The sequence below is a fragment of the Dreissena polymorpha genome, chromosome 15 (assembly GCF_020536995.1).
Source record: "Dreissena polymorpha isolate Duluth1 chromosome 15, UMN_Dpol_1.0, whole genome shotgun sequence".
Classification (NCBI taxonomy): domain Eukaryota; kingdom Metazoa; phylum Mollusca; class Bivalvia; order Myida; family Dreissenidae; genus Dreissena; species Dreissena polymorpha.
The window spans coordinates 22,017,761-22,037,563 of record NC_068369.1 but is presented as its reverse complement, the minus strand read 5'-3'; the positions used below and the strand labels follow the sequence as shown (position 1 = coordinate 22,037,563).

The following is a 19,803-nucleotide window of genomic DNA, read 5'->3' as shown; positions in this document are numbered from 1 at the left end:
GCCTGAGTGAATCTTATTTTTGGCTATTTTTCAGTGCCGACATTCAGCCTACGTTTAATTTCTGGTTCTTTGGAAACCCTACCGGTATGTTTGGGATGATCCTTTCTATGTTAATATTTAATTTAATTTGTTAAGATCAATGATAGTAAAAAATAATGATACTAATTACTGTTCAGTAAGTTTGTGTTTTGCGTGTGTGTTACACCACTATTAGTATATATAAATATATATAAAGTATGCGTACATACGAAGTATTTGCAAACATATGATTAATCTACAAACCGGATGTGCGTGTTGCAGGTTTCACAGGGCTGCTGCTGGTTGTCGTGATCTGTATCGTGTACGTGTTCGCCACCCAGACGGTCCGCAGACTCATCTTCAACGCCTTCTGGCTCTCTCACAAGGTGGGAAACCCGTGCAGAACACGTGCAGACCACGCGCGACCCGTAGTTGCTGTATTTATAACCACTTACCCGTGAATTCATTCACACACACACACACACACACACACACACACACACACACACACACACACACACACACACACACACACACACACACACACACACACACACACACACACACACACACACACACACACACACACACACACACACACACACACACACACACACCACACACACACACACACACACACACACACACACACACACACACACACACACACACACACACCACACACACACACACACACACACACACACACACACACACACACACACACACACACACAACACACACACACACACACACACACACACCAACACACACACACACACACACACACACACACACACACACACACACACACACACACAACACACACACACACACACACACACAAACACAAACATACACGCACACCCGCACACACACACGCACACACCCGCACACACTCACTTGCACTAATTGACATATCCTTTCAATTATTCACATAGCTGTGTATTAATTCATCCATATTTGTACTAAATTACATGTCTGTGTACTTATTCACCTAGCCGCGTACTTATTCATATATCCGGTTACAAATTCCCATATCAGTTTACTTATTCACATATCTTTTTACTTGTTTACATAACCGCGTAGTATTGTCAATAACCGTGTGTCAATTTACATAACACCCGTACCTATTCACATATCTGCGTTCCAAGTCATATATCTGCGTTCCAGGTCACATAGCTTCGTACTTATTCACTTATATGCGTACTTACTCACACAGCTGCGTACATATTCACATATCTGCGTATAATTCACATATCTTCGTTCCAATTCACATATATTAGTACTTTTCATCGTGTAATTCATGCGCTTACCAAAATCGTTGAAAACCACAAAAATCTTATTTAATTAGTTCTATTAATGCATTTGTTGCAGCTGATCGTTGTCATGTACGTTCTCACGATCCTGCATGGCGCCTCGATGATTGTCCAGAAGCCGACGTTCTACGTGTACTTCGTGGGCCCCGCCATCTTGTTCACCATCGACAAGATGGTCAGCCTCTCTCGGAAACGGATGGAGATCTCCATCGTGAGAGCCGAGAATCTCGCGTCAGGTAAGATGGCGAGAGTTACGGAATTGCGTGATTGTGCGAGAGTAAGCATGCCACGCATGATTGCGTAAGTGTGACCTTATATTGCATAATAAACGTAAGGGCATATGGTTCGGAACCTTATGGCCGATTATATCACAGGCACTCGGCATTAGCTACTACCCCCATTACAAAAAAGTTCGTCGAAAATTTTATATATATATATATATATATATATATTCACACATACCTTCACTTACGGGGTCACTGAATGAGACCATGGTGAGGGGCAGAGTCGGAAACCCGCAAATGTGTATATCGAAACCCACAAATGTGTATATCAAGTCTATAAAAATGCCCCTTTACAATAATATATAATTATATATAATGCCCCTTTACTTAGTATATATGTATAAATTGTAATGGGGGTCTTCAGAAGCCAACAAATATATAGATCTAGATATATATACATATGTTAACAGTATCTATAAAATCTCTTAATACGGTGTACTAGGACGGCATGGCGGACGATTGAAGGCCGGGTTCAAGCAATCCTATAGTCCACTTGTCTCCCATCACGAGTTAACTAAAACTCTGTATCGGAAATGTTATTGAAACACAAGAAATACGAGCCGCATCACATGATAAGATACCTTCGGACACTGCGACCTACATTGACCCAGACAACAGGGTCTGGCGGTGGCTAAAACAACATCTACTCTTTCACTTGACTTGCCAACCTAATCATTGACCCCACATGACACAAAATCGAACTTGGCTTACATATTGTCCAGACAAACATTCTGACCAAGTTTTATGACAATTGATGCAAGAATGTGACCACTAAAGTGTTAACAAGTTTTTTTTAATATAATATTAAACCTAGTGATCTACTTTTTCCCCAACCAAGCATGTCCCAAATTAAAACCGGACACATATTGAATTTTAAATACCAGAAACATAAATATCCATGTCTCTGTAAATACATTTATACCAAGTTTCATCTAGATTGATTCAAAAAGGTGGCTTCCGGAGTGTTAACAAGATTTTTCTAGGATTTGACCTGGTTTTCGACAAAAAGAAATAAAACACTTCAGTATATGTTAAATAGTTTTATTAAACGTTTTACAAACAGAAACACGAATACATAGTATGATACTTCCCACAACAGATTTCAGATTTTATTTAACCAAGGCATAAACTATGCATGTATAAAACATTTTAACAAGATGTGAACTAACAGAAATCATTGCAAAATGTTTAAATGAATAAACCTTTAAATTTCAATTTACTTAAAGAACATAGACTTGCCAGGACTAGAGATAATATTAATTCAAATTTTAAATAGTACAATATCAAACCATGCACTATTTTGAAGGAACAAGTTATTTAAATTGAGAAGCTAATTTAGACTAGAAATTTGTCCATAGGATTTTAACAAGTCACAGAAATGTTCAACACACATGTAACAGAACAACAGGTAGAAAGTATTTGCAGGATTTTATTTTTCAAGATATGTTATTTTACAGTTAGGCAATAGAAAAAAATATTTTAGATTCTCATCCACGCCCGCCCCTGTCCAAAACCACCTGCCCCCCCCAAAAAAACATTATTTGTAAAAAAATCAGAACATATACAGTTCCAGACACCACGGGTTTTAGACCATCCCTGATATGAAAAAAACATGGCTGATAATAATAAAGGTTTGGGGTAACGATGAATGCCTTTTTCTCAAAATTTTAAATAATTTTTACTACTGTTCTCCGGTTTTTCGTTAAAGAGACTCTCTCAGAGATCGAGATTTTAACTTTTTGTAAATAAATTGTCTTCTACCATAAACACGACAACATACATTTCTAAAGTAACACAGAACTAGATTATTGACAGCTTTCCAAACTTGCTCATATTTGTACAGAGAAGAAAATTAACATTTAAATCGCAGATATGTAAGACCGTTTAAACGGGTTTATTTTGTAAACAACGATCTTAACTTAGAATAAGAGGTGGTGTTTTTAGATACCATCGTCACGTGGGTCTTCGGAAACGTTTACTGAACATGTGCATGGTCGCATACATTATTTGCGTTAGACGAAAATGGGTCGAGCGATGACAAAAACAAATAGAGAAGACATTAATATTTATTGAATCTTGGTCAATTTGGTAAGGAAAATAAAAAATACTCGCATTTTCTACATCAAATGTTCAGAATTCCACCCAAACTAAGCGCACGATTATTTCCCTTTGCTACTATGTTGCTGTGTAGTGTTTATTTTTAGACGTCACGTGATAGCTTAGCGCGAAAAAGAATTCCTCAGTTTATTTATAAACCGGCTTTCCCAACGTTGAACAGACTGGCGCAAAGGCTCACTTCACACCAAGCAACAAAAACATGGGGTTTTAGTAACTTATAAGTAAGGAAAATGAAAGCGGTCTTTGGTATAGTGACGAGGAAGTTGAATATCAAATTTTTAACGTTTATTTACTCCCAAATTACACGTGTCTGAGAGAGTCCCTTTAATGAAAAATAACAAGAGGGCCCAAAGGGCCCTGGGTCGCTCACCTTAGGAAAAGGTCAAAGGTCACAATGGAGCCATTTACAGAGGACCACTAATGTTGTCCACCAAATACTGGTAGAGGACCTCTAGATGATGTTATACATGAAATTAATATGAAAGCTCTAGGACTTGTAGTTTCAGACAAGAAGATTTTTGAAAATTGCATTTAGAAAACCTATTTTTTTACCCCTTGACCTACTTATGCAACCAATCAGAACCATTTGAACAATTGTGGTAAGGGGACCGTTAATGTTGAGTTTGTTCAAATTCCCATTAACGGTTCAAGATAAGAAGTCATTTAAAGTTTTCCTTATATAATTCAATGTAAAATTGTGACCCCCGGTGCGGGGTCAATTTTAACCCTAGGGGCATAACTTAAACCAAATTTGGAAGAGGACTTCTAGAGGATGCTATATACCAAATATGAAAGCTCTGGGTCTTGTAGTTTCAGACAAGAAGATTTTTGAAAGTTGCATTTTAAAAACCTTTTTTTTTTGACAATGTGTACTTATGCAACCAATCAGAACCATTTGAACAATTTTGGTAGAGGACTACCCAGGGACCATTTCTGTTGAGTTTGGTCAAAATCCCATTAGCAGTTCAAGTCATTTAAAGTTTTCCTTATATAATTCAATGTAAAATTGTGACCCCCAGGGCGGAGTCAATTTTGACCCCAGAGGAACAATTTGAACAACTTTGGTAGCGGACCTCTAGATAATGCTACATACCAAATATGAAAGCTCAGTATAAAACAGATTCTAGATTGGACATATTTACTTATATAATTATACAGTAGAATCACAATTGTGTGTGATGTAAACACATACATCTAACATAATTAATTTCTAAAGTAATATGAACTCAAGAACAAGTACCGGTAGAACTGTATTAACAAGCAACAAAACTTACAACAGATTTTAGGATATTACAACAATTATATTATGTCAAAGTAGCACTAGGTCACACTTTCACAATGTAGTTAAAAGAATTATGACTATAGCACAATACTAAGATTTACATGTAATTAAAAATCCATGACATGATTTATAATGAATAAAATTATTCATAACAATTTTACAAAATAATACTAACTTGAAAAAGTACAGATGTATATTACGTATTCATTAACTTTTCCATTTTATAAGAGGATGAATTCTAAAATATTTATAAATATTTTTTTACGTGTAGATTTAAAGTGACTGAAACAGTACTGAAACTCATCACCTAAACAACTTCACAAAGTACATATTCTTTGGTTACGTTCTATGCCAAAATGGCGTAATAGTTCAATAGGAAACCAACTACTCATTGTATGAAATTTACAAAGCCGTCTATACATAGAAACAGATAAAATATCAATATAGTTTTCAAAGCACCAATTTTTCTATCTGATAAGAGTTATATTGTTCTTATTTACAATAATCTGGCAGCCATTTTGATAGTTTACAATTACAGTGGGGGAAAATGTTAATAGCTTCTGTTATTTTTTAACTAAATATAAAAAATATTGTTAACAGCTCTGAGAGGGTATATTAACAAGATGGCCCGATGGCCCTTAGACACTCACCTGAACAATTAGTGTACTAGTTCATGTCAAAATATCCAATAATGTTCTAGCGACAACTGCCATCTCTTGCATCATAAAGAAATGATTTAATCAATTTTGTCAAGGATAACCCAAGGATCACTTCTGTAAACTTATTTGGCAAATTTGGCGTAGTGGTTTAAAAGAATATGCCACTTAAAGATTTTTTTTATTTTTAGTAATGATAGTCATCTTGTGCAACAAAAGCAGAACAAATAAAGCAATTTTAGTATAGGGTCACCCAATGATCATTCTTGTAAAGTTTTATCAAAATTGGCATAGTTTAGGCGATGTCATTTGAAGCAGGTTGACACACCACGGACAACGGACGTAAGGTGATCCTAAAAGCTTCGTGCTCAGGTGAGCTCAAAATGGTATCATTTTAACTGTTATTCATTTTGCATTTTAGATATAAATATATTTTACAATATAATATTGTCTACAGAAAATTATAAGCATAAAAGTTACACTATATGATTTTTTTCCCATAATTTGACTGAAAAGAACATTGAACAATAAATGGTCTGTTTGTTTAACCTCATTTTTAGTTTTTAATTATGACATCTTAAGAATTTCAAGAGCTTTCCAATGAAATATGAACGATAGGTATATGACCAGAAATGATGAAATTAAAAGAAAATGAAATTTCTGTTTATATACATTTCATATAGAAATCTACTGATATTGCTGGACTATCAATATTGCCATCTCTGTGCATCTTGCATGTGCCCATGACATAAAATGGGAACTTTGTATACAGTAATACACGATTTGAAACTATGTAAGAACCAGAACAATGTATTATTGTTACATTACGGTAAAAATTCAATGTGCCTGATGATGTGCTGGGCACAAACCTTCTAAGAATCAATGGCAGATAAAATTCTTTGGGCATGACCAGCATTTGCCTGGATCAGCTTGGGTGCAAGATGTCTCATGGATTATGCTATTCAATGACACACAACACATCAGATAGTAATACATTGTAACACAATTTGGCTGCAATATTATCTGCATTTTTATCTTGTAATTGCAAACATAGATATATGAACCTTCTAACATTCATATGTATAATACTAATACTGACCAGACCATGTCCAAAATGGAATGAAGATACCAATCTTAAAGATCATTAATTAATAATAAAAAAGAGTAAAACAATGAATGTCCACAGTAGCACAGCTTTACTTTTTTTCTCAAAAATATGTAAAACTTGTAAAATGTGATAGAACTGTTGAACTAAATAAAATGTGAAAGTTGTAGAGGACTAATTGTAGTTACCTTGAACAAATTTTTTTTTTTATGAAACAAGAGTCGTAATGCCCCAATGCTTGTCTTTTTTTTGAAGGTCACCAAGAAGGTCACACTCAATGAAATATTCTCTATGAGATACACATACATGCCAAATATCAAGTTGCTATCTTCAATATTGCAAAAGTTATGGCCAATGTTAAAGTTTGTGCAAACAAACCAACAGACAGGGCAAAAACAATATGTCCCCCAGCATAGACTGGGGACATAAAAAACAGGCAACCAAGAAAAAAGGCATACCAACAAAATTATTAATGGGGATATTTCTAAAATTATGCAATCTAAAGTTATGATTCTTGTGGGCTGCACTTCTATACACCACAACCTACGTTTATTCCAAGTTTGATGTTAATTGGCCTTATAGTTATGAAGTTATGACTCAGAAAAGAAAATTTAAAATGTGGTATAATTCTGAAATAAAGCAAGCTAGAGTTATGGTTCTCGTGCACTGCACTTCTTCTCAATGAAATCAATCCATATATGAATTTTCATGTGAAAAGCTCTTATACTTTAAGAGTTATACTCAGAGATCTGGAAGCCGCCCACCCATGGGTGATCACATAATATGTCCGTTTTTTCAAACGGGCGTTAACAAAACTTAGTCAGATACCTGTCAAACAGGCTACAACAGTAGATAGCAGACCATTTATTTGGTCAAGGGACATCTACTGACCGACTACAATATCAAAAATAAAATAACCTGAGGTATATACAAAACTTAGTCAGATACCTGTCAAACAGGCTACAACAGTAGATAGCGGACCATTTATTTGGTCAAGGGACATCTACTGACCGACTACAATATCAAAAATAAAACAAAATATAACAAAATAAAGCCGTGCAGGAACATATAATTTTACTACATCCATTTAAGGAATATACACAAATTTAAAGTGTCCACTGTGACCTTGACCTATAAACTGGGGACAAACATTCATCTTATTCGTGCTCAAAGTAGTAAAAAATGGATATACAGGTTTAATAGAAAAGGACAAAGAACTTAAGTCAGATACCTGTTCAACAGGCTACAAAAGTAGATAGCGGACCATTTATTTGGTCAAGGGACATCTACGGACTGACTACATTATCAGAAATAAAATTAAATAATTTTTGCTATATTTTTCTTTCAAAGGCTGTTTCACATAAAAAATTGGGCATTTTTGTAAGTAAAGCAGTGCGACAAAATAAATAAAAATCCCTCTATTTCCAATAAACATTGTTTCAAAATACAATACCAAGTTTTAAAACACAAATCCATACATGCCCTGGGGTACTTAATAATTAATTAACTAGTAACTCAACAACTAAATGCAGTTGTTGCCCCAGACATTACAGTCAAACAACTTACATACATTAATAGTCACACAACTTATGGACATGACAGTCACTTAAATAATTAACATTTAAGTCACACAACTTACGGACATTACCGTTACTTAGAATAGATTATTAACATTAAAGTCACACAATTTATGGACATGACAGTCACTTAGGTTATGAACAATTAAGTCACACAACTTACGGACATTACAGTCACACAACTTATGGACATTACAGTCACACAACTTATGGACATTACCGTTACTTAGAATAGATTATTAACATTAAAGTCACACAATTTATGACATTACAGTCACTTAGGTTATGGATGTTAAAGTCACACAAGTTATGGACATGCCAGTTACTTAGTTTAATAAAATTACAGTCACACAATTTATGGACATGACAGTCACTTAGGTTATGAACAAATAAGTCACACAACTTATGGACATTACAGTCACACAACTTACGGACATTACTGTTACTTAGAATAGATTATTAACATTAAAATCACACAACAATTTATGGACATGACAGTCACTTAGGTTATGAACAATTAAGTCACACAACTTACGGACATTACAGTCAGACAACTTATGGACATTACTGTTACTTAGAATAGATTATTAACATTAAAGTCACACAATTTATGGACATGACAGTCACTTAGGTTATGAACAATTAAGTCACACAACTTACGGACATTACCGTTACTTAGAATATGTCACTTAGGTTATGGACATCAAAGTTACACCAGTTATGGACATAAAAATTGCTCACATTTAGAAATTTGTTAATTTTAAAGTCATATACATTATAAACAATAAATGCCAACAGGCTGTGGATATTATGGTATAATGTTATAAAAGACGCCTTGATAATAGGGATAAAAGATACACTAGTGATGGAGTTCAGATACACAAATCATGCCTATTATAGTATTAATGACACAGAAAGTTCTGTAATTAAATTTGAAGTATTTGAGTTTGTAGAAGAACTTGACCTTTGACCTAGATGGGTGACATTGAAGTTACCAATTCACTATTTCAAACGTTCAGCTGTATGAGATACATTACATATGAGATATTAAGTATGTGAAAGAAGTTCTAACGAAGTTATAGTGTATATTTAATGAGCGCTTTTAACCGTATATTTGACCTTTGACCTTTCATCACTCAAAATGTGCAGCTCCATGAGATACACATGCATGCCAAATATCAAGTTGATATCTTCAATATTGCAAAAGTTATGGCAAACAAGCCAACAAACAAACAAACCAACAGACAGGGCAAAACATGTCCCCCAGTATAAATTCAAATAATTTGAAAAAAAAAAAAAAAAAAAAATGAATAAAAAAAAACTGTCTTCTTTTATATCATTTTTGTTTACATTTTGAGCATTTTTTTATCAGTAATATAAATGTGTCAACTCTTAATCTATTTCAATCAATCCTCCCTGGTTAAGTGGAACAGTGCTTGACTGCAGAACCATAGGTTCAGCTATAAGAAAGAATCAAACGATTTGTCACTTTAAATGAATATTATACAATAAATTATATTTTTTAAAGAAAAAAAGCTGCCTGCTTTTATATCATGTTTGTTTACATATTGAGCATTTTTTTTTATCAGTAATATAAATGTGTTAACTCTTAATCTATTTCAATCAATCCTCTATGGCTAAGTGGAACAGTGCTTGACTGCAGAACCATAGGTTCAGCTATAAGAAAGAATCAAACGATTTGTCACTTTAAATGAATATTATACAATAAATTATATTTAAGCAATTGAAAAATTTGGTAAATAACATCAAAAACTTAACTTATTCGGTTGTTGTCAACAACACTAACCCATTTTTCTCTATATATAAAGTTTAAATTATCTTGAATTTTTTGGTATGAAAAAATTCGTTAAAGGATTATTGTTTTTAAGCATTATTGCGTGTTTTGTATGTTATCATAAATAGTGTAATTTCTGATAGGTCTACCTTTCACAATAAGTTTATAATTTCCAATATGTCTCAATATCAAATGACAATACATAAACAGTAAAATTAAGTGCACACTAAAATGTTATAGAAATTAAAAGCATAAAAAAAAATGTGTAACAAATCTGGATATAAGCTAGTCCATATGGCTGTTTTTCTTAAGCCTTCTATGCTTCAAGTGGCTTGTATTTCAAATTTGAAACTAAAAATGTTTCACTGACACGGATGGGCATAAAAACACAGTAAATGTTGATACCCTATGAATGGAAACAATGGATAACAGACATTTTTCGTTTGTCTTTGTTCAAGTTGCTGATCTTCTTAATAATGAGATGTGCTTTTCTCATCCAAAGAATGCCGTTGTTCTTCCTGCTTTTTGCCATGGCCAACTGTACTTCTTTGTTTCTAGGTGTTATGCCAGAATCCAAATAAGTCTTAAAATACTCCTTTATTTCAGCAACTTCGTCTACACTCCATTTTTGTCTTGTGTTGGTTTTGACCAAAATATATTATTTGAATAATTCATAGGTGCCATCTACTGGTCACAGCCAACTACACTATGTTTCTTTAACTTAGGCCCAACTCTTTCACAGTGTTTGAACATACAAGGTCACTTTGACCTTTGACCTAGTCACCTAAAAACAATAGAGGTCAACAAAAAAACAAACCTTCCTATTAAGTTTCACAAAGCTTGGCCCAACGGTTCTCCAGTTATTGATTGGAAAAGCAATTTCCTCCAAAGGTCACTGCGAAAACTAAACAGTGAAAGTCATTTATAATTTCAAAAACACATGTCTTTGCAAAGTCCAATTCACTCATCAATTTCGGCATTCTGACACAAGAAATGTTCATGATCATACAACTGTAAACCAATGGCTTTATTTTTTTTTAAATTACCCTTATCTAGCAGTGGTTGAATTCAGTTCATATTTTTTTGTATTTTCCTAATTTGATGTTGTTTATTTTTGTCCGAATAACAGCTTCTGATCTGTCTTGCAACACAGGATAACACTTCTGTGCTTTCCTGATCTCCATTGTTGAAACGTTTTTCTGCATTTTTATCTGAATGTCAAAGGCTTCCCGTAGAGCACTCTCCTCCTCTTTCGACCATCGTTTTTTTGATCCTGAAATATTAAAAGAAAATGCAAATTCTTATATCTACTTAAGGCGTCTAACTATATTTGAAGGCTATAAAATGCATTTTTTTGTTTTTAAATTATATTAAAAGACAACTTTGTTATCTGCATATTGATACCATTTTTATGCAGATATGATAAGTAGATATTGTATAAAGCGCCGTTTGTTTCAACGCATCGCACGTTTCTACTTTTGTTTTCGCCGCGCTGCCATATTGGGAATCGCAGTCACTCAGTAAGAGGGGCGCCTACGGGGTAATCAGCGCATTGATACAGTTGTGCGATTTATTGCCCCTTATTAAACAGATTAACGGCTATGAGAAAGAATACTGTTTGTGATTAAGCCTCTGTCATTCATTCATTTAACTGCAGTTATGGGAAACAAACGAAACAAACAGGCAATTACGAAATTTGATGAGACAGTGAAAGATAATTTGAAAGAAATATGCCGTGGATCTTGGTTTACGGGACCCGTGTATGATGATACGGGGAGTATCTGCATAATATATAAGTTATTTCTAAATTACCAACCAATTTAGAGCATCAAACAACATGTTCCACAATTTGCTTCACCCATCGGAGAAACCGTTTAACATGTGAAAATTAATGTCTTTTGACATGAAGCGTGACTATGTCATTTAAAGATCGCAATTATCATCGGTTACTTTGACAGTGGCCAACATAAGAAAGGTGCATTTTAGGTACATGTTGTATTGTTTGAGAAAGGTGTTGAGAATAATTATATTGCGTTAATTATGTAACCGTAACAACCCATTGAAAACCATCAACACATTAAAAACAATATTAACCACGCTTGGAATAATGTTCAAATGCACTGCACTAAAATGCATATTATTCTTTTGTATGGAAAGGGGTATGTAATAGGGCATATTAAAATTCCTTTTCAATTCAATTGGCGAGGATATTTACAATATCAATGTTGAGTAACGAGATAGTATTATATTATACTATACGGTAAAATTCTACTTTAATAATATATAATTATTTTTAAAAGAAATTTCAGTATATTGAAAAAAAATATTATTAAAAGAATGATTATGAACTTGCCTTTATTCAAAGTATCTTATATGTTATTTAGATCATTTATTTCATGTATTATTTAAAATACGACTTGAAAATAATTTTAATAACAGAACATATATTTTATATTCACTTATTTTAAGACATTTCGTGTATCTTAATTATCACAAATGTTTAAAAGAACATTAATTAATGTAATTTCATGAAACTAAAAATCAAAGTCATGAAGGGCCGGAATAGCAGCTCTAAGAGCTGTATGTTATTGTGAAAGGATTTACAAACATGTTTACCGAGTGAGAAATGAGGAATGTTTCTAGATGTGTGACCATGTTATTTTCACAATGCTGAAGGAGACTGTCATAGGCGTTGGTGAGCATGTTACCCTTGTAGGTTTGGAAGAGGTGTAGGTTGGATATTTAATGTGACAGTGTTATACACAATGGCGACAATAACACAGGCATTGTATACAACACATTTATGACAAGAATCATTTTGTTTAGTAAAAATAATGAGCTGTTATTGCTGCATGTGACAAGCCTAATTACAACATTTGTTGATTATTTTGTTGGACGGAGTCTATGAATTGGTTTATGTGATGATTGTCGAAAGATCTGCAACTTGATTAGCCGATAGATATGGATTATTGCCCTGATAACTTGTCTGATAGGGTTTTAGATCTTTGTGGGCGTGATTTTAGAGAACTGATTTTCCAATCGTTTGGAGTTTTTGAATTGGGATAGTTTTGTTATTTGTTATCTGATTTTCAGGCGGTTTTCGACACATCAAAATCTATCCCCCGGGGAGGGAACCGTGTCACAGAATTTTTATTGTCCAATTTAAAAGAAAGTTGTGTTATTTGAAGTAATAGAGGGTAATAAAAATAGCAAAAAAAATGGTTATTTCTCAATATCTTTGAAACGCATTCGGATATCAAAATTTTGCAACACGGTTCCCTCCATATTGATATTATTTACAATACAAAGTTTGTTTGAATGAAATTGAAACACAATTGTAAATTTTATCGCAAATCAAAAACTTTGGAATGTGAACAATTTTCTTTTCATAATTATGACACGCAAATGCAAACATTAAAAATATAAACCTTAATGACATTTTAAAACAGTACTTTATCGATGTATATGCTTTAAACATAATTAAAATATTCAGAAGTGTGAAAAATCTATAATAGGCTTCAAATATAGTTAGACTCCTTAAGTTTAACACTGCAAAATAGAGGGCCCAGATGGAATATTTCCTTCTATACATATAAAGGTGGACCACATAAATATATACATATAAAGGGTGTGGCCAATATGACCCCAGTGGCATAATATGAGCAGACTTCAAACCTCTAGTTAAAATAGAGGCCAAACTCTGTACAGGTTACTTCATATTACACCGTTATGAACTTTTCAGCTCTAATACATGATGTAATATGCATCAAAAAGTCATTATTGACCAAGGCGATAGCCGAGAAGTCTTTAAACTAATATTAATAATAAACTAAGTGAATCCTAGTGTTTCCCAATACAACCCTATGAAAACTTAGCAACACTGGAGTAGTGCCAATTATGACCCCAGGCCATAATTTGAACAATATTGGTAGAGAACCATAATACCATGCTACATACATAATATCAATGCTCTAACTCTTGTGATTTCTGACAGGATTTTTAATTTTTTTACATGATGTCACAATTCAACAGCCTCCTGTTCAAGTAAACTGGTATCAGGATTGTGTCAAACCATCTCTCCAGTTCACTGACATAAGGATGTTGTAAAAAGTGGTAAATGCCATCACAATTCCACAGCAACCTCTTCAAGTACACTGATATGAGAGTGCTATTTACTATCACAACTGTCAAACAAAGGCCATAGTTCAATAACTATTCCAACTAGAGTAATCAAACTTGATTATGGCAGTAGATGTGATAGTGGAGCAGACACATGTGAAGTTTCAAGCTAATACATTTGACGTTTTTGTGATATTCATGATAAAGTGTTTGCATGCTAAACATTAACCAAGGTGTCATGCCTGGGCGAGTACAATAGCTCAGACTATTCTTCTGATAATCAGGTTTATTAGAATGACCTAGCTGAGGCTAATACCTACAGCCTTCACATCAGAGGAAACTGTATTTTAACTCAACCAACCTGGGCTGATTTTAGTTTCATTAAAGAGAAACTTCAGTTTTTAGTCAGTCAGGACACAACACTTTTTACAGCTACAAAAGTATTCATATAAAATAAATACCTGTACATGCATGAGGCTTCTGTACAGCTTCTGTTTCAACTTCAGGAACATCCTCATAGCTGTTGTCTGGTTCAGACAATTCTTCAAATGACCCTGCTTTGTAAGGTTCAGGTTCAGGTTCAGGCAATTCTGCAAGAAAGGATGTGTTGCTCTGCTGAGAGTGTGTGTGGCAACTTTTAGCATTATTTCCGTCATATCATGGCGGTCAGTTAACCTACTCACCATTCCTGGGCATACTTAGGGCTCTGGCCTAAGTTGGTAACTAAGCACAAACCTACACCAGACTGACCACTACCCTACATAAATCAGAAGTAGTGGAAGAATAACAAGAGCCAGATGGAAACAACTGCACTCTTGACTATTCGAAAAGTCAGAAATGAAGCAAAGTAAACATATTATGCTCATTTTAAATGCGACATTATTTCAACTGGGGAGTGAGTCAGGAATTCGATCTAAACCTTTCCCACCAACAAGAGGGCCATGATGGCCCTGAATCGCTCACCTGCGTATCAGTTGCCTCTGTAGAGGGTCCATAAATTTTGCAGCACCATATCAGAAATAAATGCAAACAGAACCTAGCGCAACTGTTTAATAAGTGTAGTGTAGTCTATTTTAGCAACAGAGAACTTGACCTTAACACAGACAACAAGGTAGCAATCCAAAGTTGTGTCTTAATATTAGCTACCCACACACCAAGTTTGGTGTCAATGGTCACAGCTTACTCAAGTTATTAAATGGAAACTGAATTTCATTTTTAGCAACCTGAGTGACCTTGATCACAGACACCTAGGTAGGAATCCCAAACTGCCTCTTGATATAAGCTACCTATATACGAAGTTTGGCGTCAATAGGCCAAAGCAAACTCAAGTTATTAGGTGGAAATTGAATTTCATTTTTAGCAACAGTGACCTTAATCACAGACATCTGGGTAACAATCCCAAGCTGCCTCTTGATATAAGTTACCCATACTTTAAGTTTGGAGTCAAAAGGCCAAAGCAAATTCAATTTATTGAGCTGCAACTGAATTTCTGTTTTTAACAACAGTGACCTTGACCTTGATACTATGGTCATGATTTGAACAACTACTGTAGACATCAGTGCCAGGATGCTTCAGGACAAATTTGGTTAAAATCTATCTAGTGGTTTAAGAGGAAATGTTGTTTAAAGCAAATTGTTGAGGGACGATGGATGCCGGACGAAGAGCGGTCACAATAGCTCACCATGAGCCTAAGGCTCAGGTGAGCTAAAAAAAATTACTGCATGTATAGAGTAAGGGGTAAACTGACAGTTTAAGGTTTAAAAAATACTTGTTGTTTAACAAAATCTTAAAACTTTTGCACAGTTGAGCTTAAGTTTTAACCAGCACAGATACTGTGAATATCCTTATTCCTATATTAGCTAACAACTTACCATCAAGGCTGACCGACGAAAGGTCGCGACCATTAAACCCCTGTAGTTTACCATCTTCTAAAGCTAGAAGAGCCCTTGCAACTTTTGTTCGTTCAAGCACTGACGTCTGCATTCTGTACACGTCAGTATGTATGGCAACAGAGTGTCCCATGTGATCAGCAATTAACTTCAGCTCATCATCTCTCATATCCATTATCTGTAAAATATGATAACCTATCAATTAAGAGTGCCATGGCCATGCCATAATCTATGGCATGTGATCTTAGACTGGTCAGACATCAGATAGTTACAGAGTTTGTTCCCTACCCAATATGGGATATATGGTTAAACTGTTCTGTGGAATAATTCTATGGAGCTTGCTGGCTTTATCAAGTCTTTTAGGCTTGGTCATGCTGATCATCAAATATTAACATGTAATACTTAAAAACAGGAATTATGCTGTAGAAAAAATAGGGTTGGTATTTCAGCAATTTATTTAAGATGGCCCCTTGTTCACAAAGAAATTGCAAATCTGGATCAGGATAAAGATTTTTTTACTGTGAATTTCTTCCAAACCAATGTTTTAAAACAGGAATGACTCCAAATGAGTGAAAGAATTATAAAGAGAAATGCAATGATGCAAAGTGGTTTTATTTTATTGATGTCTTGAGACAGAAAATGTTGATTATTGATTTGAACTGAATTTAATAAATTTAGATCAGGTAACATTTCAGGATCATTGAAAAATTGGATAATGCAAGACAGTGAACAATTGGACATTCGCTTCCCCTTGCAGCAAAAATTTTAAGAGACCTATTTACCTGAGTAGTAGTTGCCAAATACTTTCTCAGTTTTGTTGTCCTGACCCGTTCTGGAAAGGCAAGATTGTGACACTTAGATGTGACCACTCTCAGTGCTTCACAGCCATCCTGTGGTGAATCTGTACATCTGGAGAATAGGAACGTGTTTGTTGATGGTACACCAGCCTGCGCACGAACCATCAAGAGGTGCGACAAACCTTCCACCATGTCGGTGCTTAGAATTACAAACACCTTCCTCAGTCCCCGAGTGCTCTTCCCTCTTACCTCAAGAAGTTCCATTCTGAAATGATAAAAGTAACTACTACCTACAATAGCAGAAAGAATGCTGACACTTATATGTTTGTCAATAAATTACTGTTTTTCCAAATGTAACGTTTAATTCTCCAGCATGTGTTTGATGACATCAGTACTTTTGAGACCTCAAAAGCTGTAATATTATCTTTAAAAGAACTGACCAGTATGTGGTAAGAAAACACAAGTGCCACATTTGTCAGGGTAAGACAAAGTGAATCTACCAGTCCCATGAGTTGTAAATAAGGAAATCTCACCCTGAGGGTTAGAGATATATGTCCAAAAATGAGGCTTGCCTTAGTTTTTGGACATATATTAATTATATCTAACCGGAGGGGTCAGATTTCCTTATCCACAACTCAAGGGGGGGGGGGGGGGGGGTAAATTTGTTTTTTTCTCACCTTTAAATTAATCTATAATTAAAACACAGATTTGAAATTGTGACGTACAGACAAACGGACACCGAGGCGATAACAAACTATGTTCCTTTAGGAGTATAAAAACAAACAAGTGTGACCAATTGACAATTTAAACACATAACTTGTTACTACTGCAAGTGCTGTATCGTTAAAATAGTAGTTGACTCTTTCAGTTATTTGGATATGCATATTTGCAACATGACTAGCTTTTTTACAAATTCTTACGAATGAAAATTAGTCTGTCAGTAGTAGTCAGGTAGTTTGAGACAAATCTATCTCAGACTGAAATTTTGGCGGACAAATCTGTCCAAAGAGTGAGAAAAATTCTCAGTCCTTGGGGAATGGTTTGTTACAGTTCTCTTGTGCCTCAGGGTGCACACAATCAAAGCCCTTGAATCCAGAATACCTTGTCTTACTCCAACAAACTTAAAAGGTACTTATAATTTGATACACTACTAAAACATCTGAAATCAGTTTTGAATGCCATAATCAGGAATATTGAGCATTACCTCTTTAACAGAGCCTTTTCACTGACAGCCAGGGAATTGTAGATTTCGGTGTTTGTGTCTAATTCATCTCCTCTTATTCGCTTCTGGAAGTCACTCACTTTCAGCTCAGAGACCTCATTTACTCTTCTTTTGTTGAAGAGTGCTATGCGGGCGATCAGTAAGTGTGTTATGTACACATACTCGGGATATGTTGGTGCTGGGTTTTCCATTTTTATTGTATTTCTTCCACAAGAAATTTTTTGAGGGACACTAAATCTTCAGTAGAAGGAAGTTCACATCTTTTGTTCATTGCTTTTAGACGCTTGCTTCTGTTGGCGACTGATGAAACCTTTCCCTTCCACTCGGCATCGAACATTTCTGTGAACTCGTTTGCCTCTTTTTTCCGCCTACAGTCCTGTCTGCGAAGGCACATGCTTGATTTCAGCAGGCTTACCTGTTTTATATAATGTCCTAAGTTTAAGCCCAGCTGTGATGAACCAATTTCTTGATACATTTCTTTCACAGTTTTTGCCACTAAATCAAATTTTTGAGCACAGATGAAATGGCTTAAAGGATAGCTGAACAGTTCCTCTCCATTTAATCTTACAAGCAGTCTGGCTAAGCTTCTCATTTTTGTTCTCACATTGGTCTTGGTCTTTCAGTCTTTGCTCTTCCAGTGGTCCCAATCTTCCCAGATGATACAACCCAAACTGTCTTATTAACTCATCTTCCTGACAAACTTTCTTCAGACCAGGATTTTCTTTGGTTTCTTTCATTTTATCAATAACTTCATCTAACATTTCAATATCTTCATCCTGTGTTGAAGAAATGGGGCTATTTCACATCTAGCTTCTCTAATGAAGTTTCTCTCAGTGTCATTTTCAGCCCCCATCTGGTTTTGAAACTGCAGGTTTGACATGTGACCATAGAAGTTTGTGATGGTAAAACCTTTACAAAAACGACAGTGAAATAGTCATATGCATTTGCTGGGACGCCTGGTCTCCTGTACACAATCAAATTCCCCTCTCCTTTCTGAGAACCTGTTAAAACAGAATAAAGATGTTTATGATAGTCCTGCATATATCTCCAAAGAAAATATGCTTGTAGTGACATTTTCTTTAGATATTCATGATTATAGCGTTTGCACACTTAACTTTAACTGAAAAACCAATGATAACAACAGGATGACTATTAAAGCCCTTCTTATTCTTCAAATGATCAAGCTAAAGGAACCTGTGGATCGAATTTGAAGCTTAAAGATGGAAAAGTAGGTCATGATCACATTCATTTATTTTCCCACATACATGTAAAATAATGTACATGATATTGAAAATAGCCCATGTTTTCAATTTCTGCCAATACATACAACTTTGTTGGCCCTGAGAAACAAGTTCAATAGGCCAATCTTATGCAACAAACCTCTTAGTCTAGTTGATTCTTCACGCCAAAGATCTAAGGACTTTTGGTCGTGTACATGAAGGATTTCATATACTGAGAGGCAAAAGAAAGTTAACAGTGTACCTAAATATTATTTCTTTTGAATGAAAACAATTATCAACCTAAAATAAAAACTGGAAATGAATTTCAAACCATTGATTGAATAAATACAGTGACTTCGCGAGGAACAACGTTTGACATGATGTCATTATTGAAGTTGTTAC

General features: G+C 34.8%; 1 protein-coding gene and 1 long non-coding RNA gene across 2 annotated transcripts; both read right to left on the bottom strand.

Annotated features, from left to right (window-relative positions):
- Positions 1-2,646: 2,646 nt before the first annotated feature.
- LOC127860016 (uncharacterized) lies at positions 2,647-9,122 on the bottom strand. Its single transcript, XR_008039568.1, has 2 exons — positions 7,731-9,122; positions 2,647-7,610 (listed from the first exon to the last, which is right to left on the bottom strand). It is a non-coding gene; the product is annotated as an uncharacterized LOC127860016 (long non-coding RNA).
- A 1,178-nt stretch (positions 9,123-10,300) lies between these two features.
- LOC127860015 (uncharacterized) lies at positions 10,301-18,373 on the bottom strand. Its single transcript, XM_052397708.1, has 5 exons — positions 18,164-18,373; positions 16,945-17,224; positions 16,145-16,340; positions 14,735-14,863; positions 10,301-11,427 (listed from the first exon to the last, which is right to left on the bottom strand). Exons 1-5 carry the CDS (start codon positions 18,370-18,372, stop codon positions 11,228-11,230), a joined length of 1,014 nt encoding a protein of 337 aa, XP_052253668.1. The 5' UTR covers position 18,373; the 3' UTR covers positions 10,301-11,227.
- Between the last annotated feature and the right edge of the window lie 1,430 nt (positions 18,374-19,803).

Coding starts and splice junctions, on each gene's coding strand:
- LOC127860015 (XM_052397708.1), bottom strand. CDS start 18,372: ATGGAAAACCCAGCACCAACATATCCCGAGTATGTGTACATAACACAC. Junction 17,225..18,163: donor GAAAAGGCTCTGTTAAAGAG/GTAATGCTCAAT, acceptor TTATCATTTCAG/AATGGAACTTCTTGAGGTAA. Junction 11,428..14,734: donor GAAGCCTCATGCATGTACAG/GTATTTATTTTA, acceptor TTAATATTTCAG/GATCAAAAAAACGATGGTCG.